This window comes from Otolemur garnettii, unplaced genomic scaffold (genome assembly GCF_000181295.1).
Source record: "Otolemur garnettii isolate 467f Iridium unplaced genomic scaffold, OtoGar3 scaffold00018, whole genome shotgun sequence".
NCBI lineage: Eukaryota > Metazoa > Chordata > Mammalia > Primates > Galagidae > Otolemur > Otolemur garnettii.
In genome coordinates, this window is record NW_003852413.1 from 27,077,081 (window position 1) to 27,088,669 (window position 11,589).

An 11,589-nucleotide genomic window follows, 5' to 3' on the forward strand; every position below is an offset into this window, starting at 1 on the left:
CCCGGCTATTTTTTGGTTGCAGCCGTCATTGTTGTTTGGTGTGTCCGGGCTGGGGATTCGAACCCGCCACCTTAGGCGCCCTTGCCGGTTAAGCTATAGGTGCCGAGCCCACCCTCATGCTTTTAAAGAGCAAGTAGCTGAGGAAGTCCAAGAGGAAGTTCAGAGAGTTGTTTTTGCCCTTAGGGAAAAATAGTCTGTGCCCTTAGGGAACTCCTAGTTTTATGAAGGGTTGGACATAGTAACTATTCAACAAGTAAATGTGGTGTAGAGCACTTTTTAATAATCCCTTTTCTTCATGTTTAAGTTTACTTCTAAGTGCTAAAATTAGATGAACAACTCAAGGGTTAATTAAACTTCTAGCCGGTGCAGTGGCTTACGCCTGTAATCCTAGAACTCTAGGAGGCTGAGGCATGTGGATTGCCTGAGCTCATGAGTTCAAAACCAGTCTGAGCAAGAGCAAGACCCCAACTCTAAAAATAGCTAGGCATTGTGGTGGGCACCTATAGTCCCAGCTTCTTGGGAGGCTAAGGTGAGAGAATTGCTTGAGCCTAAGAGTTTGAGGTTGCTGTGAGCTATGATGTCATGGCATTCTACCAAGGGTGACAAAGTAAAACTCTAAAAAAACAAACAATAACAAAAAAACCAAATGGTGACTATTGTAGTCACTTGTGTTTTCTAATTCCCAAAGTATAAGAGAACTCAACCATGGACAGTCAGGCGTTCTTTTTCCATTGATAAGCTTAGGAATACTATCTGTTTAACTTGGGATTAAGGTTAGATAGTGAAAGGATGACCTGCTGCCAAGTTTCTAACTTCTCTACCTGTTTTTTAGGGGGGTGATGGAGAAGTCCTTCCTGGAGTATTATGACTTCTATGAGGTGGCCTGCAAAGATCGCCTGCACCTTCAAGGCCAGACTATGCAGGTAATACAGCCCTCGCTAGTAATTCCAGAAGCCCTACAGCAGACCCTGTCAAACCCCCAAGGGTGACATCCACATCTCTCATAGACTATCACAGCTAAAAGGAACCTGTGTCATATGAGGAACTGAGGCCCAGAGAGGAGACTGACTTGCCTAAGTCATATGGAGTTGGTTCTAAGTTCCTGGCATAAAGTAGGTACTCAGGAGGTACTCAATTCTGTCTGAATTGTCCTTCTTTCTAGGCTAGAACTCCTTTCCATCTTGGTCAGTAGCCAAGAACATTCAGCCCTTCCAAAACCTTAGGGATTATAAGAGTTATCTGTTAGAATTACATCTCTAGCCCTTAGAACAGGTGGCTTAGAGAATTGATAGATGTACAGTGTCATGTAGGTAGATTCCAATTTCTGTGATGCTGCTTATAAATGGTGGCTTCCCTGTCCTTTCATTTAAGCTCAAAGGGCAAGTCAGGCTCAGGATTAAATTGTTTCCTGAACCTTTCTTGAGAGTACATAGATGATATATGCCCTAGTTTGTTTTCCATCAGGAATTCTCATTGTTTCTGTCCAATAGCACATTACCAATATTCAGTCCATAAAGGAAAAATGACTTGTGATGAAGGATGGGAGAAGAAACAGCATGAGGGGGAGGAGGGGGAGTTGGAGAAATGGAACCAAAGGTGAAAGAAGGAAGATTTGGAGAATTGATAGCTCTGGAATAAGCTCAACATTCAGGGAATAGTGAGCAGTGTGGGCTGTAGTCCCAGTGACTATGACAAGCACCCCCTGACACCCTGCTTATGAGGCTACTATGTGGACAGAAATGTGGAAGGGGTTTTTTGTAAAAGAGAAAATTGTGTACCTGTTTGGGACTGCCAGGGAAGGCCATTTCCACTTATTTGAACTCTGCTCTGGCCATACTACTTTGCCATTAAAGTCCCTATATGGCATTTCAAATTCTTTTTATTTTATACTCTCCACCCCAACCATAGTTGCTTCTGAGACTTTGAGAACAATTAAGCCTTTCTATAAAATCTTTAGAGATCTTTAAGCTAGAACAATAAGGACTAACTCAGATCAAGGCTACATGACCCTGGACTAGAGCCTAGAAACCTGGACAGGATTGTAGTGATGAGTCCCTGGGGAAGAGTATGGGTGCTTATTTAGAAGTCAGAACTCTTGCCTTCTAGACCTGCCTGTGACCTATAGAAAAGCAAATTAACAGGTTGGGGTTTTTTTTTTTTTTAGTATAGGGAATGAAGGACAATTTCTTTCTAAGGCTTTTTAAATTAAATAACAAGCACCAAGGCTCATGCCTGTAACCCCAGCACTTTGGGAGGCTGAGGCAGTAGGATTTATTGATTGAAGTTAGGAGTTCAAGACTAGCCTGAGACTCTGTCTTTACAGAAAATTTAAAAATTAGATATGCGGCACCTGTAGCTCAGTGGGTAGGGTGCCAGCCACATACACCGAGACTGGCGGATTCGAACCTGGCCTGGGCCAGCTAAAATAACAATGATACCTACAACAAAAAACAGCCAGGCACTATGGCAGGCACCTGTAGTTCCAGCTACTTAGGAGGCTCAGGCAAGAGAATCACATAAGCCCAAGAGTTTGAGGTTGCCTTGAGCTGTGACGCCAGGGCACTCTACCAAGGGTAACAAAGTGAGACTTTGTTAAAGCCAAAAAAAAAAAAAAACCAAAGTAAATAAAAAATAACACAGACACTAAAAAAATTGATAACAACAACAAAAAAAAAAATCCCAGAAAATACAGGCATAGCCCAGGTGTTGTATTATGTACCTGTAATCTCAGCTACTTGAGAAACAGATGCAGGAGGATCAGTTTTGCTGGAGAGTTCAAGATAAGCCTGAGCAATATAACAGGACCTCATCTTTTTTTTTTTTTCTTTTAAGAAAAAACAAAAAAGGGCACACTTAATGATTACAATCCTATTCTCTAGCGATCTCATCCTTACTATGCCTTCTTCTGTGTATTGACTTGCTTTTGTGTAATACAGACACATTTTTAAGGTCAGCCCATACTAAACCTGTTTGGGGCAGTAAGCATGCTGTGATAATCCTAAACAAAGATTTTGTTGTCTGCTGTTTGGGACTACTTGTGCCATGCTATGCCTTCCTTTGTTCCCATGACTTAGAAATTGAGCTTGCATTTCACATGGGCCCAAAGCTGCTTTTTATGGGATGAGCCACCCAGACTTGAATCTTCCATCCCCCTTGTCTCCTTTCCCCCACAGGACCCTTTTGGCGAGAAGCGGGGCCACTTTGACTACCAGTCCCTCTTGATGCGCCTGGGACTGATTCGTCAGAAAGTGCTGGAGAGGCTCCATAATGAGAACGCTGAAATGGACTCTGATAGCAGCTCATCTGGGACAGAGACAGACCTGCATGGGAGCCTGAGGGTTTAGACTCAGCTCCCCTCACCCCTTCCCCCACTCAAGAGTCCCAGCAGAGTCCCTTGCCCTCACCCCAGGGATGGAGAGGCACTGTGTACCTCCCTCCAAACTTGACGTCATCCTGCAAGATGGCAAGAACCAAGCAAGCTCGGATCCCAAGGTGTGGGAGTGGGGGGCTGTTCCCGATCTGACCTCCTTGGCACTGGAGCATCTGGGGCTTCTTTGTTCATCCCATATCAGGGGCCAAGGTACCTTTACAGCAGCACCTAGGGCGAGGGCCTCTGGCAAAAACCAACCAACCAACACACCTCTCCACGGGGCCAGCTCCTTAGGGATAGGTGGAAGACAAAAATTGCAATTCCAAGAGGGAGTGTGCCCAAAGGTTTTATGGGGATATCTGGAAGGGAGCTTAGGGTAGGGAGCTGTCTGTAACACTTGAGCAGTCTGGGTGGTTGTCTTGTCTGTCTTCAGTCTTGAAGCAGGGCTTCTCAATGCCCTTTTCCTCTCTCTGACCCCTGCCCCGTTATTCCCCACAGTCCAGCATAATTTTGTTTTTCCTAATTTATACTCACTGTTCTAGACAGACCAAAGAGAAGGAACAGTGGTGGAGTTTAGGCTGCTGATCAGTAAGCTTTACCTAGCACCTGAGCACCTTTCTCCCCTGCCCCCTATTCCCTCCCCTTTTTCTAGATTTCACACAGAAGGTAAATGTGACTGGGCCTGAAACAAGGTTTTGATAAAGCCTGCCCAGGCACCGTAAGTTGAAAATACTGTTTGTTCCCACAATCACTGATTTGAAAAGTTCCCAGCACAGGCAGCTGCTGTGTGTATGGGATTAGAGCCACTACATAGAATAGTCTCTTACAGATTTTCATAAATACTAGTCACGATGAGGGTATTTTCTTTTGGGGGTGGGGAATAAGGGGGAGACTGATACTAGTCCTTATTTTGTTTGGCTGTCCTTGTGTATTCTCACCCCAACCTGTAGTTGCCCTTCTCACTTCAACCCCAGGGATATAATTATAGGGAGCAAGGGTAGCCAATGGCAGAAGGGGATTAGGGCTGGGACTTTGGAGCCTTCTCCCTTCTTCCCCAGCTGCTCTTGTCACTGGCTCTGATGGGTGTTTACCTGGCTGTGTTGCTTCTCTCTCTGTATTTAGCTACAGCGATCCTCTAGCTAGTTGGCTCAGAAAAATGCTTTAGGTGCCCTGTAATTCTGGGTATCAAGGGAATCCATTCCCCTCCTTCTGGATGTGTCCTCCCCCACTTCCAGATTCTGGTTATGGCTCCCAGTGGGGTTTTGGTGATTCATGTGACATGGGGCCTCAGTCGCATCCAGCCACACAGAAGGAAGGTGATAATGTACACCTCTCCTGCCTGCTGCACAGGTCTCTGCCTTGTGAATCATGGGACTCCCTAGGGGGAACTGTGGGGTGAGGATGGCAAGGCACAAAAATGAGAATGCCCTACTTGGGAGGGCAGGAAGCAAAGAAACTGGACGGGGAGTGGGGGGTGTGGGGAACAAGTTTATCTTGGATGCCTGAAGGTTGAGTGTCTATCACATAGAGATGTGAAAAGGGACCTGGATTCCAATTTCCCTCTTCTGTTCTTGGGGCTAGTCGAGGGATTAGAAGAATGCCCTTGGTCTGTGGGTCCGGTGTTAACTGTCATCCATTTAAGTGTTCCCACTTTCAAGTGACAATCCTCTCCTTGGCCCTGCCATAGGGCAGAGCATGTCTGGCATAGCAGCCTGACTTAAGCCCTAATCTTGAGTTGAGGAAATAATATGCACAGGAGTCAGAGATGTCTTTATATATGACTGTACATAAATGAAGTTTTTTTTTTCTTTTTGGTGCAATAAAGTTTGTTTTGGCAGAAGGAGGAAGTGCCTGTGGGTATGGGAGGGTTTATGTAGGAGGAATGGGATCATCCAGTCAATCACATCTCACCTAGGCCTGGAACTATCAGGGAAAAGGAAAGTACTCAGTGAATTGTTGCAAAGTTGAAAACTTGCATTATACAGTGAGGGGTTAGGAAGAAGAAGACTACTGCTGACAAGTTTTCCACCAATTGGAGAGCTCCATCTTTGAGACTATGGTTCTGTCGATGAGAGGAGTGCCTTCTTGGTCTCAATGGCTTCCAAAGAAGCAACCTGTTCCAAAGCTGTGGGGCATGGATATGTCCTGCATGGTTAGGAAGAAGTAGAAGCCCAGACTACGTATCTCCAGCCAGAAGGGTCTCCGTAAGAAGTCAATGGCTTCTAGTTTTCTAAGTACTAAACCAGCACTTCCTATGAACTGAGCAGTGAGAGCCTGAAAGTCTTCTGGCCTCCTTCCTCATCACTTCTACTTGCTTTAGGTGATTCTCGCTTTTCTGGGCAGAGGCTTTTTCCTCTTGGCTGACCAGGTATGTAGAAAAAAATATCTATTCACAGTATGACTTGCCATCCTGTACTGTACAAAGCAGTGAGATGGGAAAGCATGGGCTCTGAGATCAAGAGACCTTGTTTTAGCCTTGGCTCTGCTTAAGCTCATGATCCCCCAACAAACTACTTTGATCTACCACCAGTAAAGTTAAGGCTACCTGCTTAACCTTTTTAGGTGGTTGTGAGGATAAAATGAGGTATCTATAAAATACAGCACAGGGTGTTCAGTAAATGATTCCCTATCCCACCACTGAGGCTTAAGGGACCTAAGGAAGAGTACAGGAAGGAAAGCTAGTAAGCAATCTGAGGAAATAGAACATTCACTAATTTTTTCTTTCTTCCAATTAAGCCACCACTTAACACTGACTTTTATTTCTTTCACACTCAAAGCTAAGTCTATCATAATGTGAAACCTCTACCAAGAAAGCAGAAAGAGACTGAAAGAACAAGTGTTATCTACTAGTCCATTAGGGCCTGCTATCTTGAGATCAATATTTTATAAGAGGTCTGAATTAGCAGAGGCTGTAATTTGTCTCACAGCCACAGAGAAACTAGACAGGCCCAGAGACAGCATTCTAGGCCCAGTGCTTCCATGAATGTGTGGATGATCTGCACAAGTCATTTTATATCTGGCTTACAGTTACCTGTGTTACTCAAGTTATCTTTACTGGATAAATGAGATTTTCTCCAATAAAAATGCAATATGAAGACACTTTGGGAAAATAAAATATTGGGAGAAGAAAGAAAAACTTGGTATCTTTTTTCTAATTTTTTTTTTTTTTATATAAACAAAATTGTCCAGGTTTATTCACCAATAGGTCTTCCCTCTTCTCCCTGCCTGCTATTGTGTGCCATTCCAGTCTCAGTCAGGGGAGGGCTTCTCTGGCCTCCTCAGCTGTAATCTCCTGGGAGTAGAGGTCAGTGAAGAGAGCTGGCAGCCAGTAGTGGGCCTCTCCTGGGGCCTGTAAGTCCAGCCAGGCCAGCCCTTCCTTCAGCAGGTGTTCCTACAGGAAAAAGGAAGAGCATGTGAGAAGTTCCACCGAGGGTAGATGTTCATTCTCCAAACCTGTTTTAGCTTCAGTGAGGCTTTCAAACGATCTACACACAGGTGCCTTTACACATTTATGCAACCAAACTGTGATCTGTCTGGCCTTGTCCTTTGCCTGAGGTATAAAAAATGCCACCAAATCTTTTAACATGTACTGCTGAGGCAAAGAGTAAAGCAAATCCAAGCCAAGCACAGTGGGATGCAGTAGAGAGAACATAGGGCAACAGAGTTATCGGCTGAGTAGATCACTGCCTCTGTTCTCCCAGAAGCAAAATGGAGGTCATCGTTTGGTTTTTTGTTCCCAGTTTCACTTTGTCACCCTCAGTAGAGCCATGGTGTCATAGCTCACAGCAACCTTAAACTCTTGGGCTCAAGTGATTCTCTTGCCTCAGCCTCCCAAGTAGCTGGGACTACAGGCACCCGGCACAACACCTGGCTATTTTTAAAGACAGGGTCTTACTCTTGCTCAAGCTGGTCTCGAACTCCTGAGCTCCAGCAATCCGCCTGCGTCAGCCTCCCAGAGTGCTGGGATTACAGGCGTGAGCCACCATGCCTAGCCTGTCCTATCTTTGAATTAATTTACTGGGCTCGGCACCAGTAGCACAGTAGTTACAGCGCTGGCCACATACAGAAGCAGGCGGGTTCGAACCTAGCCTGGGCCAGCTAAGCAACAATGACAACTGCAACAAAAAAATAGCTGGGCCTTGTGGCGGGCACCTATAGCCCAGCTACTTGGGAAGCTGAAACAAGAGAATCGCTTAAGCCCAAGAGTTTGAGGTTGCTGTGAGCTGTGATGCCTCAGTACTACCAAGGGCGACATAGTGAGACTCTGTCTCAAAATAATAATAAAATAATTTATGGGTAACAGATGCTAGAAATATGCTCAAGATGGGTTGGTTCTACCCAGTAATATGAAACAGGTAATTAAGTTATCAGCATTTTACAGATAAAAGTCCTAGATAATAAAAAGGTGCTAATACCCAGGCTCCTACATTCTCATGCTGCTGCTGCTTCTTCACAACAGTCTTTTATCAGCACCATGAAGTTTGTACATATAAAATTATATACAATATGCAATATAATGTTGTGTGTAATTATAGATATGTAATTATCGTAAGTAGTTAATAATTCCTTTCACTCTTTACTAACAGTGCTACTACTACAAACTATATTAACCTCCTGACCAGCAACTCCAGCTCAAGATATTCAGGAAAGCAAATGGGTATCCATTCCCCAGGAGCAGTGGCAGCCTGGTATTATATGCATGCCAAAGTTAGAGGCCTGCCTTGGTGAGTTCTACCTCTTCAGTGCCATCTTCAGAGAAAAACACTGAGTTCCCTTCTAGCATAGCAGCAGTAGCCTTAAGGCAAGAGACTAGCAAAGTGAGGCTGAAGCTCCTGACTGGGTAAAACCCATCCACCCACCTCCTCCCATCTGAGACTCATCTTTTCTGGGCGATTCCAAAGTCACATACCAGCACTTGCCGTGCTCGCTCAGTCTCCCATTTAAGACTAGCTTTGATTTCGCTGACAGTCACGTAGCCATTTTTCTGAAGGAAGGAGGAATGGGGATGGAGTCAGTTAAGAGTGTGATTTCCCTAAGAACCCAGCATTTGCCCAGGAACAACAGACTTAAGCCACAAAAGCAAGAGCTGCCCTTGGGCCAAGCCTTCAAGAGCATAGAAAAAGAACTTTTATTTATTAATTGTTTTTTTAATTCAGACAGTCTCACTTTGTGGCCCTCGGCCAAGTGCTGTGGCATCAGAGCTCACAGCAACCTTCAACTCTTGGGCTCAAGCGATTCTCTTGCCTCAGCCTCCCAAGTATCTGGGACTCTGGGACTACAGATGCGTACCACAACACCCAACTTTTTTTTTTTTTTTTTTTTTTTTTTTTTTGTAGAGAGGAGGTCTTGCTCTGGCTTAGGCTGGTCTCAAACTCCTGAGCTCAGGGTAAGCCACCAGCCTTGGCCTCCCAGAGTGCTAGGATTACAGGCATGAGCCAACAAGCCCAGATAGCAAAGAACTTTCAAAGGTCCCAACAGAGAGGTTAGGGACGGGGATGGGATTGAGGTGACTTTCAAGATGATAGAGATAGCTTAGTGGGTTCAATCTTACAAAGTGGGGTCCCTGGTACTAAGAGTAAGTTAGACTTCAACAGAAAACTGTATGACAATGGAATATTCAGAAAAATTAACTAATAGGAAGGAATGGTGATAATCATAAAATGTTAATCTAAAATTTTTCAATATTTAGTCCTTGTCCTGCCTCACTCTACCATCCCCCAATACAGAAAAGCCTCTCCCTGATTTTGTTTTGTTTTGTATTATAACTAAAACTGAACTTGTCCTCCCTAAATACATGATGGGGATTTAGAGGAAAGGGTTTATGCGGTAGGCATGCTAAAGGCATGCTGAGGGATAGGGGAGTGGCAAACAAGATTTTATAAAATCTGGGCAGTGCCTGTGGCTCAGTGAGTAGGGCACTGGCCCCATATACCGAGGGTGGCAGGTTCAAACCCAGCCCCGGCCAAACTGCAACAACAAAAAAATAGCCAGGCATTGTGGCAGTTGCCTATAGTCCCAGCTACTTGGGAGGCTGAGGCAAGAGAATCACCTAAGCCCAAGAGCTGGAGGTTGCTATGAGCTGTGACAGCACCGCACTCTACTGTGGGTGATAATTGAGACTTTGTCTCTTAAAAAAAAAAAAAAGAAAAGATTTTATAAAATCTGTTTTGAAGACTCCACCTAGTAGTTTCCGAAGACATCAAAGAGTCTATTCAAGGAAGTACAGTTAGTTGTTTGCATGCTGTCTGACTAGACTGTAAGCTCCTTGAGAGCAGGAACTATACTGCACCTATCTTTATATGCCCCACAGCCTAGCCCAGTGCTTTGTACTATAGCTGATTAATAAATGTCTGCTGAACCAGCAAATATCTGAGTAATTCATCCACAAGACAGTCTCCCCAGAAGACCTGGGGAGAATACAGAACAGTTCCCAACTCCCCCACCACACTGTTCCTTGCGTGCACACACACACAAGGCCCACTAGTACCTCTGCCAGCTGCAGCACCACGGTGTGATCCATATTGAGCTCAGCTGGAACAGACTGAATGAGGTAAGTACCACCCACAGGGATGATGCCGAAGCCAGTGCCAAGTGCCTTTAGTTTCTTGATGGCCCTGATCAGGTCGTCTCTGAGGTGAGGAAGAGCTGCTTAAAGACCTTTGGCAGATCAGACCCAACAATGCTAGTTTCAGCTCTACCCTGGGCAGGATACTCTGACAGAAGATTCAAAAAGCTGCACACCACTGAACTATGTCAGTAAAAAGGCAGGGATAAAAAGCACCAAATGGTGCTTAGACAATCGAGGGAGATGTTACAGGAGTCAGGCTTTCCACTCAGCAAAGCATCAATTCCAACATCCAGAGATCAAAAATATACCTGCAGAAGCCCATCAGGAAATGTGAATGAGTGAGCTGAAGAGGACTAGGAGTAGTGTGAACTATGGCAAACCAGAGAATTCTTATCCATTTCAAAAAGGGAAGCCCAGCTGATAATTGCCATTTGAAATCCAAGCCCAGTACTGCCAGGTTTTCTGAGTGCTTAGCTGACAGCTAGCTCAAATCAGAGGGGAAAAAACCCACAAAATAGCATGTAGATTATGAACGTACATCCAGCCCACATACTGAAAGTTTACAACCACTGCCAAATCTCAAAGATCACCTAACCAGCCAGGGAAAGGGGATTTTAAGGTAAACTGGAATGCTTTCTTCAACCCTCTAGAATAGCAAATTAAAATCTGTTTCAAATGCACTAACTCACCCACTCCCTATGAAAATTAATCTGCAATGAGTATGACTAGTATCTTTTGTCATCACTTTCTTTTTAAATATTCCAGGTCTTCATGATCTCATCCAAAGCAGGCTCCTTAGGAGTGACATCAAAAACAGCCTTTCATTTTTTCTCAAGCTGGGCTGACACATAGAGGCTGGTGAACCAGATCAATTTATACCCTTCATCTCATCCCCATCTCTTTCCCCAGCCTTTCTAAGCAACTACTCTAGTCTAATTGGCCTCCAATAATCTGAAGAGTATATGTAGCCCCAAGTATGTTAAAAAATAATACACAGGTATGCATGAAAAAAAAAATACCTAAAAGGAAATATATCAAAATATACAACAGCTGTAATCTCAAGAAATTGTTTCCTTTTTTATATCTCTGCACTTTTAGTTTTCTAAAATAAAAATATATTTTCTTCTGATCATACAGATTCTTAAGTTAGCTTAGACATATGAGAAGTAGGGAGAAAATATTTCCATCCAATTTTTAAAGACCTCTTTCTGTACTCCAAGGAGTTTGAAGGCAAGACCTACTGGCTGACATCCTGGGCGAATTTGCCCCTTCCTTTTAACACTTGTTGATGTAGTTCCTCCAGAGTTATCAGACCTATTGGAGAGGGGGATAGAAAGCAGACAATCAATTAAACTTATGGCTGCAACCACTTAAAATAAATGGATGATTATTACTTTCCAGTAGCTTACAAGTCGCAAAACAGCATTCTAGTTCCTAAATTTCTTTCACTTCTGGGCATATATGAGAAATGGGTTCTGAGACCTTATTAAGACCTTCAATAAAGTGAGACCTAAAGTGAAAATCTAAAAACAAAGGCAGTATCTTTGAAAAACTGTAAATGTGGCTCGGCACCTGTGGCTCAAGCAGCTGAGGTGGCGGGTTCAAATGCAGCCTGGGCCTGCAAAACAACAATGATGGCTGCAACCAAAAA

General features: G+C 44.1%; 2 protein-coding genes across 3 annotated transcripts in view; one reads left to right on the plus strand and one right to left on the minus strand.

Moving 5' to 3' along the window:
* The window catches only part of UBE2Z (ubiquitin conjugating enzyme E2 Z), a 21,014-nt gene extending 15,804 nt beyond the window's left edge, over window positions 1–5,210 (plus strand). The window contains exons 6-8 of one of the 2 annotated variants that reach the window (XR_002772383.1): window positions 833–923; window positions 1,008–1,112; window positions 3,174–3,229. Coding sequence is in view for 1 of the 2 variants with exons in the window: in XM_003786471.3 (XP_003786519.2) it covers window positions 833–923; window positions 3,174–3,344 (262 nt within the window). In the remaining variant the exon portion in view is untranslated. Of the gene's footprint in view, window positions 1–832; window positions 924–1,007; window positions 1,113–3,173 lie in introns of both variants that reach the window. The other variant, XM_003786471.3, reaches the window with a different exon arrangement.
* Window positions 5,211–6,239: 1,029 nt separating this feature from the next.
* The window catches only part of SNF8 (SNF8, ESCRT-II complex subunit), a 13,830-nt gene continuing 8,480 nt past the window's right edge, over window positions 6,240–11,589 (minus strand). The window contains exons 5-8 of the mRNA XM_003786472.3: window positions 11,180–11,252; window positions 9,858–9,999; window positions 8,280–8,354; window positions 6,240–6,761 (exon numbers count right to left, since the gene is read on the minus strand). Of these exons, the coding sequence (XP_003786520.1) occupies window positions 6,624–6,761; window positions 8,280–8,354; window positions 9,858–9,999; window positions 11,180–11,252 (428 nt within the window). The 3' untranslated portion in view covers window positions 6,240–6,623. The remainder of the gene's footprint in view (window positions 6,762–8,279; window positions 8,355–9,857; window positions 10,000–11,179; window positions 11,253–11,589) is intronic.